Source organism: Mus musculus, chromosome 7, assembly GCF_000001635.26.
Source record: "Mus musculus strain C57BL/6J chromosome 7, GRCm38.p6 C57BL/6J".
Taxonomy (NCBI): domain Eukaryota; kingdom Metazoa; phylum Chordata; class Mammalia; order Rodentia; family Muridae; genus Mus; species Mus musculus.
This window is the reverse complement of record NC_000073.6, coordinates 144,582,828-144,604,098: the sequence shown is the minus strand read 5'-3', so window position 1 is coordinate 144,604,098 and position 21,271 is coordinate 144,582,828. Positions and strand designations below refer to the sequence as shown.

The 21,271-nt window shown below is 49.5% G+C and overlaps 1 protein-coding gene across 20 annotated transcripts in view; it reads left to right on the top strand.

The window, feature by feature from the left end:
• The window catches only part of Ano1 (anoctamin 1, calcium activated chloride channel), a 163,478-nt gene extending 147,928 nt beyond the window's left edge, over nt 1–15,550 (top strand). For all 20 annotated transcript variants that reach the window (XM_006508463.4, XM_030241953.1, XM_006508459.4 and 17 more), the window contains 5 exons: nt 506–658; nt 6,866–6,918; nt 8,473–8,657; nt 11,293–11,398; nt 13,834–15,550. In XM_006508463.4, the coding sequence (XP_006508526.1) occupies nt 506–658; nt 6,866–6,918; nt 8,473–8,657; nt 11,293–11,398; nt 13,834–14,100 (764 nt within the window). In that variant the 3' untranslated portion in view covers nt 14,101–15,550. The remainder of the gene's footprint in view (nt 1–505; nt 659–6,865; nt 6,919–8,472; nt 8,658–11,292; nt 11,399–13,833) is intronic.
• The last annotated feature ends 5,721 nt before the right edge of the window (nt 15,551–21,271 follow it).

Sequence of the window (21,271 nt, the reverse complement as noted above, 5' to 3'; positions counted from 1 at the left end):
CATTTACAGTGTCTTCTGGTCCCCATGCACACATGTACACCCATGCAAATGTGCACATATATGCACAGACACACAATAAAATAATCCAGACATGATGGTACAGTGCCATCCTTGGGAAGCTGGGGCAGGAGAATTGTCACAAGTTCAAAGCCAGCCATGTTGAATTCCAGATACAGAGACTTCTGTCTTCAGTTCCTGGGACCTGGGCACTGTCCAAGATGATAGTGGCTCTGGCTCTGGCTCTGGCGCTCTCTCTCTCTCTCTCTCTCTCTCTCTCTCTCTCTCTCTCTCTGGAGGGAGGCAGGTCCATGGAGATGAACTCCTTTGAGGCAGGGTACCAGGCAGCCCTGGTCTGAACCATGCGGGGTTGCGGGGCTCCACGCAGCTGCACTGCTGATGGTGTGCAAGGTGCTGTGTGGTGTGCAGGGCAATGCACAGCTGTACTGCTGACAGTGTACAGGGCACTGTGTGGCTACACAGCTGACACTGTGTGCTCTCCCTGCAGTCATTCAGTTCGGCTTTGTCACCCTGTTTGTTGCGTCCTTCCCTCTGGCTCCACTCTTCGCCCTGCTAAACAACATCATTGAGATCCGCCTGGATGCCAAAAAGTTTGTCACCGAGCTACGGAGGCCAGTAGCCATCAGAGCCAAAGACATCGGTAAGTGAGCTGGGAGATGGGCTCAGAGCACATGGGCAGGGGTTCTTGAGAAGATAGGGGGCTCCAGACCTGTGTTCCCTACCAGGGCCTTCCCACCACCTTCCCAAGTAGTTCAAGATCTTGAGTGTCCCACTGGTCCCCCAACCTCCAAGATATGTCAGCTACCAATGACATATGGGACTATTTGTCAGCCATCTGCCTGTCTTGACCATCCACTGATGTAGGTCTCCCAGGCATGTCCAATAATCTTATGGTGTTGTGACATCACATTGTCATCCACAAAGTTCATGTTCCAGAGCAACACAACAAAGTTACAAAAAAAATCTCTCTCTCTCACACACATACCCCACATACACCACACACACACACACACACACACACACACACACATACATACACACACCACACCACACCAAAAGTCATGTTTTAAGTAAATTTGTGATGGCTCTCCTGGGATGCATCAGACACACATGAGGGGACATTTTTCTCTATGCTTATTCAACACCCCATCCTCCAACACTGGGGTAGCCCCAGAGCTAAAAGATAGAGCAATGGAGACAGAGCATTAGCTGCTCAACAAGTGCCCCCTGCCTCCTGTATGCTACAGCACTCAGAGCTCATGGTTGAGAAAGTAGCTGGGGCTGGAGAGAGTGTGCAGCAGTTAGGCATATTGGCTGCTCTTACAGAGGACCTAACTCCATCTAACCAACTAACCTCATGTTGGGCTTCTCATAATCTCCAACTCCAGGGGATCCATTGCTGCCTTCTGGCTTGCAAGGGTACACACACACACACACACTAAAACCTTAAAAGAAATGTTTTTGGTAAGGATACCTCCCATAGCCAAGGAAGTATAGTTTTGTCTTGATGGCTTACCCATGAAGTTCAAGGCCAGGATGAAACTCGGTGTGGGACTATGAACCCTGATTCTCCTGCCTGTGTTATAAATGGAGAACGCGGATGGGGGGAGAGATAGAGAGTGAGATACACAGCGCTGCAATAGTCCACAGAAAGAGCACACATCCCCCTGGTAGTGAGCATCCCGTCATCAGCGACAGTTAAGGAGAAACACTGGGTGTATCTGGGAAGAGTAGAGAACATGGAAGATGGAGTTCATAGAGCTCCAGATGCCATGCATGCCACAACCAGAGCCAGTTAGGATAGTGTCCTCCTTATCCTACAAAGAGACCCACTATCCTTTAATCCATCTCCTCTTGAACAACCTCAGTAAGAAGGGCATTTCTGTGCAGACTGAATCACGTGAGGGAAGCCATAGAGATTATAGTTCCATAGTGATAAGGGATCATTGGGTTAGGTTCTGTGACCCAGATAGGAGTTTTCTAGACTGTTTGGGGTGGCATTGGCCTCTCTAAGACACTTCCCAGCCCCCAGCACATCCAGGTCATCCCATGGAGAACCCTTGGGTAGTACCAGCCACACCTGTGGGAACCCTCAGATGGTACCATCTACTCCGTATTCTCTCTTGCTTTAGTTAGTGTCTCTGCCAGGCTAGATGCTCTTTGGGCCATCCATGGCTTCTGGCAGCATGGCCAGCCCCTGCCAGGGACAAGCACATCTTCCAGTCTCCCAACCACCTCTGAGAGAAGGTGGCCTGGGCCTCTCTGTCACCCTGTGATCTTTTACAGTGAGCTGGATGGAATTGCCATGGTCACAGTCAAGCACATCAACTATGGTGACTTCATCTGTTTGGTTCTATAGCCTTACTCACATCTTTGCTATAAGCCTGTAGAAACATACACCCTGCCCCTGCCTGCCCCCACCCCTGCCCCCAGCCTGAAGAGAGTGGCCTAGAAACATGGTGCTGGATGAGGAGGTCAGAGCCAGGGTTCATGTGCAAGGTTCTCATCCTATGCCCAGACACTATGGCTTCCTGATGCCACCTCCTACCCAGGCAACTCAGACAATGGAAACAGACACCCAAGTGGGCCTGGATTATGCCCACAGACTTTAAAACCACTGAAATTCTCTAGACAAACTGACCCTCTCAGCCCCCAGAGTCCCATACTCTGCCCCATTGTGGTCATAGCATAAGCCACACTCAGGCATGGCTAGATTGGTAACTCAGAGCTACAAGAGCCCTTCAGGAGCTCTTGGCTTACCTCAGCTTTGGGGCACAACTGTTCTCAGTGGAAGGCCAAATCCCTTCTATTCTTAACATTTAAAAGCCATCCTCCAGATATAGAAGCAGCCCTGGGCCACATCTGAGCAGCAGGATGGGTGCCCCAAACCCTGCTCTCAGACAAGCCCAGAGATGTGTCTATTGCAAAATCCTCCAGGAACTTTCCACCTGTTGGGCCCTTGGAGAAACCTTGGAAGAATAGAAGCCTGGACAGAGTCTAAGTCCCACTGCCCAGAAAACCAGAGCCCCTTGGCTCATAAATGAATAGAGGGTCAACTTTGCAAACCCTGTACTGAATGCTGGAGGCCCAAAGGGAACTTGGGCTCTCCTAGGTAATTTTTAGAAACTCTTCAGTTTACTGTCCCATAGCTGGAAAGGAAGAAAAGCATATGGCCACACACTGTGCCCTGTTGAGTTCGCAAAATGCCCCTGGTAGAGTTCCCAGTGTATGTGCCACTATTTGGTGAAGTCTGCTTCAGGACAGAGGCAGGCTATCCCTAAAAACCTAGAAACCCACCAAGCTGAACAGGGTATGTGGGTGGCCTCCTGGCTTCCCTGTCCTCCCCACCCCATGGGGTTCCTGGTGTGCCCTCAGAATTTCTGCCTCCAGGCTCCTTGCTTTTTCCCAGGCCTCACGGATCAGCGGCTGCTTCCTGGTTCCTGCCCAGTTGGTTAGAGGCATGATCTGCCTTTCACATGGTTGTTTGTGGCCTCCTGTGCAGTAACCTTTTGCTCAAAGGGGCTTTTGTCTTCCTCCTTTGATCCGTGCAGAGTCTTTGGGACAGTGTTCCCAGGGGACAGGAGACCCAGTGGCGCCGGTGGCCTGCACCCCCACAGACCCTGGCTAGTAGCAACTGTGCTCCTGACTACAGAAGCCTTTATCACATGGCCTCTTGGGAGGAATTCTCTGTTGGGGGCCAACACAGTAAGTGTAGGGGACACCAGAATGCAGGTTTTTAGGCAGTAATGACTCCCTACACTATACTGCATGTAGAAGCCCTAGCCGCTGGTCCCAGCACTGAGGTGGGTGGGTGCCATACTCTTCATGGAGAACCTGGCCTGCCCAGCATGCTTCTTTGTCAAGCGATTGGAAATGGGGTTTAGAGTCCTCTGGAGTGATAGAGGAGGAGGAGAGGAAGAAGGAGAAAAGGAGGCACATGTAATGGCACACACTCCTAATCCCATCACTCCAGAGATAGAAGCAAGAGGGCCAGACATTCAAGGTCATTCTGGGCTCCCCACCTCAAGTTCAAGGTAGCCTGAGCTATGTAAGAGCCTGTCTCCAAAAATAATAAATAAAGTACAAGTAGACTTTAGCCAGCTGTTCTGGCACATGCTTTTGATTCCAACAGGAAACAGAGGCAGGTGGATTTCTGAGTTCCAGGTCAGCTAAAGCTAACACTGTGGGACCCTGTCTAAAACAATCAAATAAGAAGAAGGGGAAGGAGGAACTCTCTCCTCCCATTCTGACTGGAGTTCTGAGATTAAAGTTCATTGCGGAATTATCAGTCACCTGGCAAGTCTATTCCTGGTTTTTGCCCTGGAAAATTTAAAACAAATGTTCAAATAAAAGCATATCTAAAGCCGGGCGGTGGTGGTGCACGCCTTTAATCCCAGCACTTGAGAGGCAGAGGCAGGCGGATTTCTGAGTTCGAGGCCAGCCTGGTCTACAAAGTGAGTTCCAAGACAGCAAGGGCTACACAGAGAAACCCTGTCTCAACAAACAAAACAAAACAAAACAAGCATATCTATAGATGGAGCATAGCCATACTTGTAAATCCAAGCTCACTCAGGAGGATGAGGCAGGAGGATTGCTGCATATTCGAGGTCAGCCCAAGCTACACAATGAGTTCCAGGCCAGAACCTGGGCTAATAAAGTAAGATCCTGTCTCGAAAATAGATTTATGTTTTAAGTTAATAAAATAAGCTTCAATGTGAGTTTTGCCAGTTGTGAAACACAGCAGTGGCAGACTTTGAGTCACATGAAGTAAGATGGAGGCCATCCGGAACTACACCTTGGCTTGGCTAAGGCTTTGGCCTAGGTAGAGTGCTTTGTCTACCATGTACATCTGCCTGGGTTTGACAACACACACACATACACACAGCACCATATAATTCAGATGTGATGGCACATACCTGTAATCCTAACACTTGGGAAGTAGAGGCATGAAGATCAAAAGTTCAAAACCATCCTTGGCCCACAGGATCATGGTGAAGTTAGTCTGGATCACATGAGACCAAGAGAGAAGGGGTGTGCAGAAAAAGGGAGAAAGGAAGAGAGGAAAGGAGGGAGGGAGGGAGGGAGGGAGGGAGGGAGAAAGGAAAGAAGGAAGGAAGGAAGGAAGGAAGCAAGCAAGCAAGCAAAGAGCTAAAGCAGCAAGAAGTGAAGAAGTGTCTGGTGGCTCCAAGAGGTGGCATCAGGGACTCCCTGTATGTAGGGAAGAGATGTGGTCAGATGACCTGCAGGAGCCACCACTGTCAGCCACAGGATCTCTACAGGAAGTATTTCTTACATATTTCCCCACTGTCTCCCATTGTGTTTCAGGAGGTAGAACTCTGGTCATCAAGCCTAGGCAAAAAGAGTGCTTATCTGCTGGGCCATCTCACCAGCCCACCAGTTTTTTAGGAGTGTGCAGCCAACAGGCCTGCCTCTTTGTGTCCTCTCCTCTGGTTTTGGTTTTTGCTTGGGGGGAGGGGGGGGTTGGTTGGTTTTCTGAAAAGGCTTTGCACACTCCTGCAGCCTGTCAACAAACACTTAATGGGTAAATGCTATGTAAGGGTTCAGGAAACACAAGAGTGCATAGGCCACAGCCTGCTCTGAGTCTACAGAACAGCACTCAGCTCCTGAAGTGTAAGAGACCAGGCACGAAGCGTTCCCACGGTTACTGAAATATATTTGCAATGGCCCAACAGGGATACCCTCTCCTCCTAGTGTTGGCTCCCTCATGCCTATGGGATTTTCAGCTTTCAGCATCTGTCTGCCTAACACTTCTGCTAGCAAGAAGCTAGACAGAGCCACCATCATCACAGGAGTCTCATCGCTGTGAGGGAGACTGTTTTAAGCTGGGATCATCTCTGACTGGAGCAGGAGTATGTACCTAACACATGTACATTGCTGTGACCTTAGCTGCTGGGATGCCCAGGGCTGAATGCCTGCTAGCCTCATGGGCTACAAGTGTGAAACTCAAAACTGAGGGTTTGAATGCTGCCTCACTGCTCCTAGATAGGGAGGTCACCATGTAGCACTGGGCCATACACCACACCTAGAACAAAACACCTGCCATAATTTCCCCAAGGGTAGAGATGTCAGGGCTGTCAGACCTGGGATCCAGTACTGGGAGTGACATATAGACAGGACATTCTCTTGGTCTAATGGGGTACACTTCAGGATAGAGCCCCTGGGTACACACCCAACTTCATGGGTAAAGTTGGAGCTGGGTCATGCAGGACCTGGGACTCCCTGTAGGAATCTCAGCCTTATGGCCCCAACCAGTCCCTCTCCTCTTTCCTGGGCCTTGAACCTTCTCTTTTCCTGTGGAAGAGCTGAGGAGCAAGGTTCCACCACACTAGGTGTAGACCTTCTGCCCATCTCGGATCATAGGAGTGGAAGCCAGGCCATATCCAAGCACAGTGATTGGCAGAATACTGATGCCCATCAACCCTGAGGCTAGATCCCAGCCTCACCAGTCAGGATGCCCTAGCCACAGCTGCTCAAGCACTGGCACTGGAGCCAAATCACTGGCCGTCGGAAAGGGATCTTCCTGTACTGAGCACCTAAAGACGGGTTCACAGGGAAGGGCCAGGGTCAGTAGGGACCAGGTTGTCTAACAGATACCCTGTGAGGCATTTACCCATTAGGTTGCTCATAGACAATCCATTAGGTGACAGCAACACAGTGTAGCCAAGGGCACTGGCAGTCCCTGGGCTCCTCTTGTGCCTTCCCCAGCATTGCTGACGGTGCCCCTCTATCTGCCTCAGGGCCTACTAGGATGGGCCCACCCAGGCACTTCCTGGGCACCACAAACCATATACCTGACCACAGGCACTCCAATCTGCTTCTTCTCTAGGCATCTGGTATAACATCCTCAGAGGTGTTGGGAAGCTGGCTGTCATCATTAATGTAAGTGATGGGAGTGGGGATCCTGGCTGGGCATTGAGACCACCCAGGCTGCTGGGAGGGATGTCTCTCTTTAGAAACCTCCCTTGAAGACTAGGGCTGTGGCTCAGTAGGTAGCGTGCTTGTGTGGCAGGCATGGGGCCTGAGTTTCATCCCCAGCATTGAATAAACCCAGCATGGTGGAGCACACCCGTTCTTCCAGCACTAGGGATGGCAGGGGGTGGTGGGAAAAGAAGGATCTGAAGGTTAAAGTCATCCTCAGCCTCATAGAAAGTTCAAGTCCAGCCTAGGCTACATAAGGCTCTGTCTCCAAACAAACAAACAAACAAACAAACAACCCTGTTTGTAACATAGCTGAGAAGGGAGAGACAAGTTAGCACCCTTATCTCCATCAATTCCAGTGTTACACTCCTGGCTTTCTTCCCAGCCCATGACCATGTCTTCCCAAGTCATCGTAATAGCCTCAGGTCAGGAGTGGCATAGCCCTTGGCCACTGTGGTCCTCACAGCCTCCATATAATTGCAGCAAAGCCCAAGGCTGGCTCAGAAATGGAGGAACCACAAGTGGACCTCCACCATTCACAGCAGTGTTCTATAACCTCCCAGCTCTCCATCCACTGCCTGAGCCCCATATGTAGACCCCGTGCACATGGGAAGTAGGGGTTGCTCCCAGAACAGTAACAGGCTCAGGGCGTCCAATGCAGAAGCACCTAGAATCCAGTCCCCACCAGGCATAGGGATAATATTTGCGCTCCTAGGAGCCTCCAAACTCCACCCTGTTGGTCCCTCCTGCCAACTGCCCACTTCTCCAATGAAGGCCTTGAGGACCTTGTTAAGGGAACTGAGAAGGCCTGAAATATAACAACTTGATATCTATGCTTCCCTCTGGGAGAGTGACAGTAGGGCCCAAAATGAAGATGCCCCAGAGTACAGCCCGCGTGAAGCCAGGGTACACATGAGACATCTATTGAGGACAACTGCAACAATGCTAGGAGCTCCCAGAATATTCTAAAGCCTCTGTATTCTTGCCACATACCAAACCATTACTCTGCATACAGCTGGAGGAGGTATGGCTGGCAAGCACCCTGTTACAACTAACTAAGGCACAGAAAGGGCAGGTGACATAGCCAAGTCCAGCTTATCCATCAGAGGCTGCTGGGCTTCAGGCCTCTGCGTGAAGTCACTGCAGAGACAGATCTGCCTTAGGGGTAGACAGAAACTTTAAAGTTTACAGCTTCCTTCTTTGGACTCTTGAGTTTCCCTAGCAAGCCCAGGAGGTGAGGTCTGTGCTCAGTGGGCACAGTCAACCAATTGAACAAGAACAGAAGGATGACAGAGAGGTTAAGAGCTTTGCCCAGAGTCACATAGCCTGTGAGAGGGAGCCCACTGTCCCTGTGGTCCCTGCGGTCCAAGGAGAATCATCACCATAGACAATCAGGCTCCTGCAAGCTGCAGAGTAGAGCAGGAACCTCCTGACCATTTGTTCACTCATGTGGCTCCCCTGCCCCACCATGCCCTACCTCACGCTGGATCTGTGTTTACTCCTTTTCCCTGGCAGGCCTTTGTGATCTCCTTCACGTCTGACTTCATCCCTCGCCTGGTGTACCTCTACATGTACAGTCAGAATGGGACCATGCACGGCTTCGTCAATCACACGCTCTCTTCCTTCAATGTCAGCGACTTCCAGAATGGCACAGCACCCAATGACCCACTGGACCTGGGCTATGAGGTTCAGATCTGCAGGTACTACCTTCATGTCTTCTTCTGAAGAGAGCCCCTTGCAAAGAAAACTGGGAAAGAATAAGGAGGAGCTAGGCTTCTTCGGGGGCAGGACTCAATGAGTAATGTAAAGTGCCTGCAGGGGTAGCACACACTTGTAACCCCACACTCAGAGCCTGAGGCAGGGGGATAGCTATGAGTTTGAAGCCAACCTGGACTACATGAGACCGGGTCTCAAATGTAATATACTGGGAGGTGAAAACAAAAGATCAGAAGTTTAAGGCCCTCCTCAGCTACATATTGAGATTGAGGCCAGCCTGTGCTACATCAGATCTTGTCTCCAAACAACAACATGGGCTGGAGAGATGGCTTAGCAGTTAGTAGCACTTGTTGTTCTTGTAAAAGACCTGTGTTTGAGTCCCAGAACAACAAGGTGGTTGGTTCATAACTACCTATAACTCCTGCACCAGGGGATCTGAAACCCTCTTCTGGCCTCCATGGGTAGTATGTATATATGTATGTATGTTCCTGCTGATTTGGTCTCGTGAAAACAGAGACTAGCTCTGGTCCCCAGCTCCAGTTCCAGCCAGATTTCCCACCACCTGGATCATAATCCTGTAGGCACCTTGAGCTCCCCGCATACACCAGATGCGCCCACCCCAGCCACCTCCCAAAGCTGGAGCCCAAGCTGGCCCAGAGCATAGTAGAAGCAATAGCTAGGACCTGGGATCCCTGCAGGCCCCTGTTTATTTCTGAGCTAAAGCAAGCATAACCCAGGTCAGCCCCATCCGCTCTGAGAGAGCACATTCCCTCCCCATGGGGGCCGGAGGATGGCTGATTAGTAAAGCTAAGTAAGAGAAGAAAATGAATCTTCTAGAAGTCACTATGGCTGATGGGAGATTAGTAACTGAAGAGCTATAGAAAGGACTTTCAGGGATGCATAAGAGTTTTCCAGGTGATCCAAGGTTTTGAAGGAAAAGGAGAAACAGACATTTGTGGTAACACTGGGAGCCCAGGACGCTTGTTCCTGTCAGAGTGATGATACAACCTCTGCTCAGCACCTGCTGCTGTTCCCAGCCAGTTTCATCTGGGGAGCTGGTAGTTCCATGGCAAACAGGCCCCAGAGACTCCTGTCCAACTCCCTTCCTGAACAAAAGGCCCCATCTGCTGTGTTCTTACCTGTGTGTCCTCTGGGATGGGGTCGGGACTTGGTAGCTCCTGATGGATGCTCATGACACAAACAAGTGAGGGAATGCTTAGGCTGAGGCCTAGAGAGGCCAAGCAGGTGCTGAGGAACACACAGCAAGTTGACAGTCAATGGGAGCTGAGCATCAAGGTTGTGCATCTGGGGCCAGGTGCCTCTTTCTGTGTTCTCTTCCTCGGCCTCGGCTGATAGTGACCAGCCTGGAACATCCCAGCTGCTCTAGAGGCCTGTCCCTGACTTTGGGAATTGTATTATATTAGTTATGGATCTCGCTCGATGCTGTGACAGAATACCTGACAAAAAAAAAAGCAAACTTAGGGAAGAAAAGGTCCATTCTGGCTCACAGTCTGAGGGAAGTCAGGGCAGAAGGGTGTGAGGTGCCTGGGCTGGTGGCATTGTATCCACAGTCAGGAAACAGAGAGCTAGGAAGCCTTGCTGTTTTACTTTGTTTTTAGCCCATGACCCCAGCCCATGGGAGGGCTCCACCCACATGGGAAGGCTCCGCCCACATGGGACCCCCACCCCCACCCCCATGCCCATATTCAGTATAGGTCTTCCCACCTTAGTTAAACCTCTCTGGAAACATCTTCACACCTGCCCAGAGGTCCATGATCATTCTATTATATTTGTCTGCTTTTGGTTATTTGGTTGGTTGGTTGGTTGGTTGGTTGGTGGTTGGTTGATTGGTTGGTTGGTTGGTGGGTGGGTTGGTGGGTGGGTGGGTAGGTGGATGGGTGGGTGCACATGTACCATGGTGCACATGGAGGGCAAAAGGCAACTTTCAGGAGTCAGTTCTCTCTCGATACCATGAGAATTAAACTCAGGTAGTCAGTCAGGTTTGATAACAGTGTCTTTATCACTGAGTCATCTCCCCAGCCCTCCACGGTGATTATAAATCTTGTCAAGTAGACAATCAAGACCAGCCGTGTGGGCAAAGTGACTAAGAGCACTGGCTGTTCTTCCCAAGGACCAGAGTTCAGATCCCATAACCCACATATGGCAGCTTACAACCTCCTGTATCATCAGCTGCAGGGTGATCTGCCATTCCCTCCTAACCTGTGAGAACACCACATGCACCTTCATAGACACGCATGCACACATAATTAAATGTAAAAGAAAAAAATGTATCATCCATTGTTAACACCAAACATCACTTTAAATCAGGACATCCCACCCTGGCCCTAAAGGCTCAAATCCATTCATAGCACGCACTGCAGCAGCTAGTCTGTCTCAAAAAGTCCCCAGAGTCTCAACACTTCTAAAATTGCTCAAAGTCCCTGATGTCTGTTTTATGTCAAGCCCCTGGGCTCTGACCACCCTGTCCAACATGGAGAGAATTCCTAGGCAGAGAGCAGTCCACCACTGCAGCCAGCCACAGAGCCGTCTCAGTCCTGAAGCTCCTCTCGAGAGCCCAAGATCCACTTGACCTACCATGACTCCTCGTACCCTTTGCAGGTATAAAGATTACCGGGAACCCCCATGGTCAGAACACAAGTATGACATCTCCAAAGACTTCTGGGCTGTCCTGGCCGCCCGACTGGCATTTGTCATTGTCTTCCAGGTATGTGTGTGTTGGGGATGTCTGTCTAATTCTAAAGAAGGACAGCACTTGGGAAGTACTGACAGGGGAGGGGGAGCTGACAGTGGCAGGAGATATCGTCAGGGACTCTGAGAAGGACGCTGACCCACCTGAACCTGAGTAGTCATAGAACAGGCAAAGAAAGGGTCACCTGGTAAGAGCCGTAAGATTCATTGAGCAGGCTTGCAGGAAGGAGAAGCCAGTCTCTGTGCCTGCTCGTCTCCCTCTGGGTTTCTGTGCCAGGCCAGGGCAAGTTCAGACTGGAGGTAGCAGCTCTCAGATAACTCCAGACCCTGGCTAGCAGCACCTACTATGGGCTGACTCCAGATATATGCACACACACACACACACACACACACACACACACACACACACTGATTGAATGGCCAGAGAAGAATTACTGAGGCCCATGTGTGCTGCCCGGGCCATATCCCTGCACATCCCTCTGGCATCAGGGAAATCTATGCCAGAGCTGGGAAACTCCAAGACCAGGTCCTCACTGCTAAGCTCCTTACACGCCCTTGCTGGGCAGGCACTTCTCCATTCACCTTTCACTGAAGTGGGTGCAGAAGACATAAGGCTAGGATTGGGGTAATGCCTTAGTTCCTTCTCTGTTACTGTGATTCATACCATGACCAAAACCACCGGGGGGAAGACTTTGTGACATCATCTCTGTGGGGAGTCAAGACAGAAACTGGAGGAGGAGTTGATGCAGAGGCCATGGAGGGTGCTGCTTACTGGCTTGCTCCCTATGTTTTGCTAGGCTTGTTTCTTCTATAGGGACTACCTGCCCAGGGATGGCTCCTTCCACAGTGGGCTAGGCCCTTTCACATTTCAGTTATCTGTCAAGAAAACACCTCGTATAAAGAGGTAGCTCAGCAGTTAAGAGCACCAACTGTTCTTCCAAAGAACCTGGGTTCGATTCCCAGCATCCATATGGCAGCTCACAACCATCTATAACCCCAGTGCCAGGAGATTCAATGCCCTCTTCTGGATGCCCTGAGAACCAGGCACTTACAAGTTGCACATACACTCAAGAAAAACACTCAAATACATTAGAGAAAAATAACTTTTTAAAAAAATTTTATGAAACAAAGAAACTGTCCTTCAGGCTTACCTACACGCCATGCAGGTGAAGGCAATTTTTCATTACCCGATGACTGTAGGTTTTGTTAAATTGACAGAGAACTACCCAGTACATATTAGGGCTAATGAGCTCTTAGATAGCGGCTCTCAACCTTCCTATGCTGCAGCCCTTTAATACAGTTCCTCATGTTGTAGTGACCCCAACCACAAAATTATTTTATTGCTATTTCATAATTGTAGTGTTGGTACTGCTAGAATTGTAATGTAACTAATAAGCAGGCTATCTGATATGTGACCCCTCCCCATGGAGTCTCGACCCACAGGTTGAGGACTACTGCTCTGGGCTAAGTGGATAGCACAGCAGGCAGGGCTGTAGTGGAAAGGGTTTGCAGTGAGGGTAGCTCTGCCCATCCCAGCAGGTACACGCTGCCCCAGCCACCAAATTACAGACCCATAGCATCTTAAATGGCTGGTTACTGACTTCCACAGCCAAGCTGGAAAAGGGTAAGGAAGAGGGTTCCTAGCTGTGCCACTGTTCAAAGCCGGGAGCACAGCTAGGGGAATCACCTTTGAACAAAGGTCAATCATCCATGCTCGGGTGCCAACAAATGCACCTCAAACGCTGAAGAATCAGTCTTTCGGAGCATTTTCTTGACAACTTAGTTCAGATTCCTCAAGTAGGCTAACAGGGGGTAGTAGAGTGAAAGAACCAGTTTCATCCCCAGCTTCTCAAAAAGAAAAACACCAGGTCTCCCGTGCACCTCCTTGTCCTGTTTATACCTCTGGGAACCTGAGACCTGGAGGAATGGAGGCAGGGACAGAGAGTGAAGGGATGGGCTTTGCCACGTAGAACAGGCAGACAGTAGGTAGTGTATAGGTGGGGCACATAGGTGAAGATGTGTAAATGGGTGCACAGGTGGGCTGCATAGGTGGGAGTACACAGGTGGGGTGCATAGGTGGGAGTACACAGGTGGGTACACAGGTGCATAGGTGGGAGTAAGCAGGTGAAGGTGCACAGATGCATAGGTGGGAGTACACAGGTGGGTGCACAGGTGCATAGGTGGGAGTAAGCAGGTGAAGGTGCACAGGTGTGTAGGTGGTTGTACACTGGTGGGGTGCACAGGTTCATAGGTGGGTGTACACAGGTGAGGGTACTCAGGTGGGGTGCATAGGTGGTAGTACACAGGTGAGGTGCACAGGTGGAGTACACAGATGAGACAAGGAGGTGAAAGTGTGTGAGTAGGGTACACAGGCGATGTAGACACTAGGCAGAGGCTGAGGCATTCCTCAGACACCTCCTGCCCCACCCCCAATCACTGATCTCCCTGCAGAACCTGGTGATGTTCATGAGTGACTTTGTGGACTGGGTGATCCCTGATATCCCCAAAGACATCAGCCAGCAGATCCACAAAGAGAAGGTTCTCATGGTGGAGCTGTTTATGCGTGAGGAGCAGGGCAAGCAGCAGCTACTGGACACATGGATGGAGAAGGAGAAGCCAAGGGATGTGCCTTGTAACAACCACAGCCCCACAACCCACCCAGAGGCAGGCGACGGCAGCCCAGTCCCCAGCTACGAGTACCATGGGGACGCGCTGTAGCCATGATGACAGGCCAGCAGGCCAGCAGGCTTCTGACCATCACCAAGTGACTACTCGGCTTCCTCCAAAGCCAGCACTTCTAGCCCCACCAGGGCCTATGGCTCTTGTGTCGTCTGGACGTGTGGAGGAGCACTCTGATGAGACAACGGTCTTCTTTCTTCTTTCTGTTTCTTCTCATTTTTGCACAAGGCCATTATGCAGGGAAGTTTTTATCTTTAGTATTCAATGCCAAGGATGGCTGGTGATGGGGATGAACAGGGTGAGGCATGTTCCACAGACATATGGAGGAATATAGAGCCCCCCTGTGGTGGTAGGGAGCCAAGTCAGCATCCTTAGTCTGAAGGATGCCCTGGGATAGATGCAGAATGGTACCTAGGAACCTGCTGACATTTTGCAGAAGGGTGAACAACTCAGACTCAGATTCCCAAAGATGTCACCTGCTCTAGCTGGACAAGCTGGAAGACTCCACTGTCTTTCCTTCTGGGAGCTCAGAAGTTCAGACCTGGGGTCAGAAACAGAGGTGCCTGACCACCCACACAGCACACACATATGGTGGCTTCACATTGTACTCCAGTAACGGAGGAGTACAGGGGCTCCCAGTTGTCCAGTACCCTTGGGGTCCCTGGCAGGCTGCACACAAGCCACTCAAGGGCCCCTCACATGAAGCTGATGTCCTCCTTGTGAGACAAGCTGTCGTGACAAGCAGGGCATCTCTAAACAGGCTGGAGGGCTTCACCAAGCCCTGGGACCTCTGTGGGTTCATTTTTTTTTGCTTTTTAAACCATCTATTGGTTTTTGTCTAAAAATCAATAATGTGATGGATTTGAGGGATTTTCTTTCTGTAGCTGAAGGTGGAAGGAGTTTATTTCATTAGTTAACCAAATACTGAGAGGAAATTAAAATATCATTACTACCAAAGATTTTTCTCAATAAAAGCTTCTATTTTGGTAACACACCTATATTTTCACTCGTGGGGATGAGACCCTCAGCACTTACCATTGTAATAGCTTCTAAAACAAGCCTCATGGGCCAGCTTCATTTGATGTGCTAGCCAGCTGTACAAGGCCTCTCGGCACCATTGCCAGAAGTGTCTCTCTCGCCCAAGCCGAAGAAGGCAATTCCCTGCACTCGTCTTAGGGCAAGGCAGACAGTGCTGTAGTTGTGAGCTGGGGTCCGAATCTCAGGCTTCCAAGGTTTGCACTGTTTGCTAAAATCGTGAGACCTGATGCTTCTATTTTCTCTTGTGCAGTGATGTGGTTTCCAATGATGTTTTGTATATAGCTACTGTATCCAAAATTAGATAATTACCAAAAATTCTTTTACAGAAACCATTTTTAAAAAACAACAAAAAAAACTAAAAAAAAAACAAAAAAACAAAACAAAACTGAATGTATACACACCCACAGGAGACTGTGGCTGAGCGTTCATCCAAATAAATTTGAATACACAACCCTGGTCTCTCCTGGCTGTTCTTCTCCTAACCTTCTCCGGTCCCCAAAGTCCCCGATGAGCCCTATGGTTAATACAGCAGATTTGAAAATGACCATCCTTTTTTTTTTTTTTTTTTTTTTTGGTTTTTCGAGACAAGGTTTCTCTGTATAGCCCTGGCTGTCCTGGAACTCACTCTGTAGACCAGGCTGGCCTCAAACTCAGAAATCTGCCTGCCTCTGCCTCCCAAGTGCTGGAATTAAAGGCGTGCACTACCACCGACCTGAGAACATTCAAGAACACTCATTTCTTCTGTGGCCAGTGTCTGAATTGTTCTAGATGGTCCTGGGATGCCATCTCCCTGTACTGCGTGCGTGGGCTGTGCAAGTGTTTGTGTGTGCCTCTGAATGTGCACATACATGTGTATACTTGTGGTGCTCATGTGTGCCTGTGTGCATTTGTGTCTCCATGTTCGTATTTGTGTGTACACATGCACATGCGGACCTGTGTGTACACACAGGTGTGTGTGTATACGGATATGTTTCAGAAGTGCCTTGTCTTATGTATCACTCACTTGCACATGCACACTTTGGTATGTGGGTGTGTTTATACACACTCCACACAGGCATTGGTGTGTTTGCGTTCATGTTCACACACTCTCTCATGTTTGTATATGTGTATGTGTACATTTGTGCGTCTGTGTGCAGATGTGCTTTTGTGTTTGGGTGTGGACAGGTGCACTTGACCCTGCTAGGCATGAGCTCTGCCTCAGTGGAGATTACAGTTGGCCATTAGCTGCTTGTCCCACAGCCTCACAGCTAAGGCACCATATAACCCAGCGCAGTAGAATCAGCATCACACATTGTCTCCAAATCCCATGGGGAGCAACTTTGTGGGACCAGTGTATGTGAGTGGGCAAGTGGGGACATTTATTTAAAGATCTGTCGCCCATATTCACCATAATTTCATAATACAAGAGTTCTTTCTAACACCCCAAAATGCCAGTAAAGCATTAATCACCTAGCTATGGAGTCTGCATACCATTTAGCCCTGGAACCTCCCCAGAGCAGCAGCAGCCTCTGATGCCCCCTACTGTTGGCACTCCTGCAAACCATGTAGAAAGCTGCAGCTCCTAATCTAACTCTGCCCTAGCCAGGGGGGCTGATGGCATGGACACCTTTAATCCCAGCACTCAGAAGACAGAGGCAGGTGGATCTCTGGAGTTCAGGAGTTCAGGCCATCGAGAGCTACATAGTGAGACCCTGTCTCAAAAAAGAAAAACCTGTTTAAGCCCTGGAACATTTCCTTCTCGTCTATAGGATCCAGACAGGACATCAGCACAGTTAGCATTGCAGGGTCCCTCTTTTGAAGCCCGCTAGGGTACAGAGTAAGGGTCTAGAGCTGCACTACATGCATGATGTCTCAGACCCCTTACTAGCTCTGGACAGAGGTCTCCTAACAGAGCCTCCTCCCCACTCTGCAGAACTGACATAGCATTTGCAGGGACAGAGTGAACATATCCCCTCCCCCTAGATGGCACTACTGAGGGTGTCATGTGTTGACTCAGAAGACAAACCCCACAACCATATCATCCCACAAGGAGGTAAGATGCCAACAGCTTAATGAACACGGGTGAGGCTGTCTCGAGTAACTGCACTGGGTACAAGCAGTGAGAGCCCAGAAGGAGGTAGAGCGAACAGGAAGAGCATGTGCAAAGGCCCTGAGGTGGCCCTAAGGTGCCTAATAAGTTCTGAGATGAGAGAGGCAAGGGGGTAGCAAGATAACGAGGAGGACAGAAGACCAGTACTGACCCAGGCAGAGCTCTCCGGCTTCATGGAGACTGGACATGATAGCCTGGACTTTAGGAAGAGGAGGATATAGCACATCAGTGGAGTTTGGTTAACACTAGGGATTAATGCCATGGCTGAGGGGGAAAATAATGAATGGGACCAAATAGAAGGTTGCAGGCAGGCATACAATAAGCCTAGCATGAGGTGAATGGAGAATGGTTAATATGGCTCAGGACCTGGTGACAAAAAACAACCCCAGACAGCCAGGGGTGTTATTTTAAATAAGAATTTAGAGGCTTAGAGAGGGCTACATTCACCCAGCAAGCTGGCTGGAAAACCATCTCTTCAAACTACAACTTCCTACTTAGGCTTGAACATTTCTACCATTGCAGGGACTTCATGGGTGGAGCGAGGTAGGGAAGGCCCTAGGTCTGCAACTTCTGTGGGGTTTTTTTTTAAGATTTTCTTTTATTTTTAATTGCATGTAAATGCTGTGGTTAATCTCGGGTTCCCAGGAAGAGCAGCAAGTGATCCTAACCATGGAACCATCTCTCTGGCCCCAAGTTCTCCAAGTCATACTAGGTGCATAATGAGTCTTGTCAGACCACAGGGACAGTTTTTGTGGCCTGATACTTCCAAAAGTGGGGCCTGTCCTGGTTATAAGGCAGCTCCAGTTGATCTACACCACTGGTTCACATCTTACTTGCTTCTAAAATTTCCTAAATAAAAGTCCTGGAAATCTGCATTTAAATGTTCAGATTTGTCCAGGCCTGACGGTTCATGCCGGTAATCCCAGCACTCAGGGGAGACATGCAGAACACTATGGCTCCTCCGAAGCCTTTATCCCTTCATGTCCCATACTCAGCAGCCTCTTCACTGACCACCGTGCTGACTCCAAGCCAAGACAGGCACTGCTGGCCTCTTTCTGTTGGTGGCTGCCGCCCTCTGCTGGCAACCCTGGGATCTGTACCCAGAGAGCATAAACCAAATCCTTGGTGCAAATGATGCTGCTAACAGGAGCCTAAAGTTTCAGGTCTGAAGGGGACTCTGTAGACTGAGTTCCAGGTTGGTCCAGACACGCCAAGTCCCCAAAATCCAAGGCAGAACTGCAGTGCCAGCCTTGACTTTGGGCCCTTCCTCTTCAGGGCTCTTTAGTTGTTGAGTGTACAGGCCCAGATGGGTCTTCTGAGGCATGCCAGGCAGATCTTCCAACCTGGGGCCTTATCTTCACTACATCTACAAAATCTTTTTCACTCAGCAGGCCTTCATGGCCTCCATCCAGGGGCCAGGGCTAAGCCTGGGTGTCACAGGTTGAGAATTAAGATACGGGTGTCTAAGATGAGGCTTCTACAACGCTGCCCATCCCTGCAGCGGAGGTTCCACGTTCCCTGATGGACATGGCAGGGGCATACCTTTAATCCCAGCATTCCAGAGACAGAGGCAAGGGGATCTCTGTGAGTCCAAGCCATCTAGAGGTACATAGTGAGACCCAGCCTCAAACAAACAAACACAACAATAACAACAACCTCTGCAAGGAAAGGCAAGGGATGGCAGAGCTGAGGAAAGCTCCCACCTAGCATTAGTGGAGCAACAACACTCAAGAAAAGACAAACTTGGAGACAGACAACCCTAGAGAGGAAGGCAAGAGTTCTAACCATCATCAGCACAAACAAGGGTGAGTTTACCTCCATGAAACCAGTAAGGGATGTTCAAGCTCTCCCTCCTTCCCTCCTTGTTTCTCTCCTCCCTCTCTCCCTTTGTTCTTTGTCTTCCTTCTTTCCTCTTCCTCCCATCCTGACTCCTATCCACCCCCTTTCTTTCTCTTCCTTTCTTTACCTTTTTGTTTGTGTTTGGTTTTGTTTTAGACAGGGTTTCTCAGCCTGGGCTGACCTAGAACTCATTCTGCAGACCAGACTGGCCTCGAACTCAGACTTCCATCTGCCTCTGCCTCCTGAATGCTAGGATTAAAGGCGTGAACCGCCACAGCTGGCTCTCTTCCTTCCTTTTGGTGTCTGTTGGGATGGCCTCCGGCTCATCTTGGTTCAGGGACTTTCAGTGCTCCTCCCTCATGAAGAACTTCTTTCTGGAAACCTTGTTCTCCCTGCTGTAGGAGCAGCCAACGTGGAGTATGGTGGCATGACTAGGAATTGCATATGCTCTGGGCATTTCACAGCTGTGAGGTGGGAACCTGGCTCTGTAGCACCCTGCTTCTGTATGTCCTCTTCTCTTCTGGACAAGGATGGTGGAGGCCATTCTTGAGAGGCGTGTTCTGGTCACCGCCACCAGAGAGGCTTTTTCCCCTTTATTAGCACAATGGAAAGAAAAATACATGCACCTGATTTTATCAAAATTATGAACTTTTAAATTGCAGGATCTTATGAACAGACTGGAAAAGTAGTGCACATGATGTGGAGGTGTTTACAGAACACACATCTAACAAGAGATTGACATCCAGAACAAAAATAAACTGGACCTGGTGGTGCACACCTGGGAGGTGGAGGCAGGGGGATCAGAAGCTTAAGGGTCATCCTGAGCTACATGGTGTGAAGGGGAGTAGTTCTGGAGCAGCCTGAACTACATGAGATCTTGTCTCAAAAGAAACTACCATAGAGGAAAAACTATAGACTCAACAACTATAGGCTCTCCAGGGAACCCCCAGACTTTCAAGATTGGATTCTGACTATTGAGGTTTCCAGCTTCTGGGATTGAATCTCCTCTGCATTTACAGGATACATACACTCAGCCCCCTCAAGTAAGCCAGTCCAGTAAATTCACTTCTGTTGGTCTGCTCCCCTAAAGAGCCCTCCCCCAACCTAGTAAAAATGTGTTCGTGTGTGTGTGTGTGTGTGTGTGTGTGTGTGTGTGTGTGTGTGTGAGAGAGAGAGAGAGAGAGAGAGAGAGAGAGAGAGAGAGAGAGAGAGAGAGACTGTAGTGCCCAGCAGAGACCAGCAGAGGGCCCCTGATTCCCCTGTCTGTAGTTACAGACAGTTGTAAGCAGTCCTGCATAGTTGTTTGCAACCAGACCCAGATCCTCTGGAAGAGTAACAAACGCTCTTAACCTCGAGCCACCTTTCCAGCCCCATTTGTCATTCTATACAGCCTCAGCTGTCTGTCTGGGCTACAGCGTGAGACCCTGTCTCAAAAATCAACCAAAGCACTGAACTTTAAATGGGTGAATTATAAGTCAATCTAAAAAAATATAAGTCAACCCTGCTGGGTATGCTGTGCATAACTGCGCCCCACTAACCTGGAGCTCAGCCATTCAGCTAGAGTGCCTGGCCACTGAGCACCAGGAATCCATCTGTCTCTGCCAAAGTTGGGGTTTCAGATGGGCACCTCCTTGTTCGTCTTTTTATGTGGACACCAGGATCTGAGCATGGGTCCTCAAGCTTGGGCAACAGGCACTTTTTAACTCATGAGCAGTACTTGGGTGTGGCTGTGGAATCAGTGTATTGTTAACGAAAGCTCAAAGCAGGGCAGTTAGTGTCTCTACAACCTCCGGCACACATCAACTTTTTCTGATGACAATATTCCAAATCCTCTCTTCTACTCATTTTAATATACATATTATTGGCCTGGGGGAATGGATTGGCGGTTAAGAGCACTGTGTTGCTCTCACGGAGAACCTGGATCCACACAAGAGTTCACATCCAAACGGAACTCTAGTCCTAGGGGTATCCATGCCCTTTCCTGTCCTCCGTGGGCACTTGAAGACCTGTAGGAGCACTAAACCACCTACAAATGCTCATACATATACCAAGGAATATTTAATGGTTTTTATATGTACGAGTATTTTGTCAGCATACCACAAGTGTGCTTGCCAGAAGAGGATGTCAAAGCCCCTGGAACTGGAATTACAGATGGTTGTAAGCCATCATGTGAGTGCTGGGAATTGAATTCGTGAAGGTCCTCTGTAAGAATTGCCAGTGCTCTTAACCCCTGAACTGTCTCTC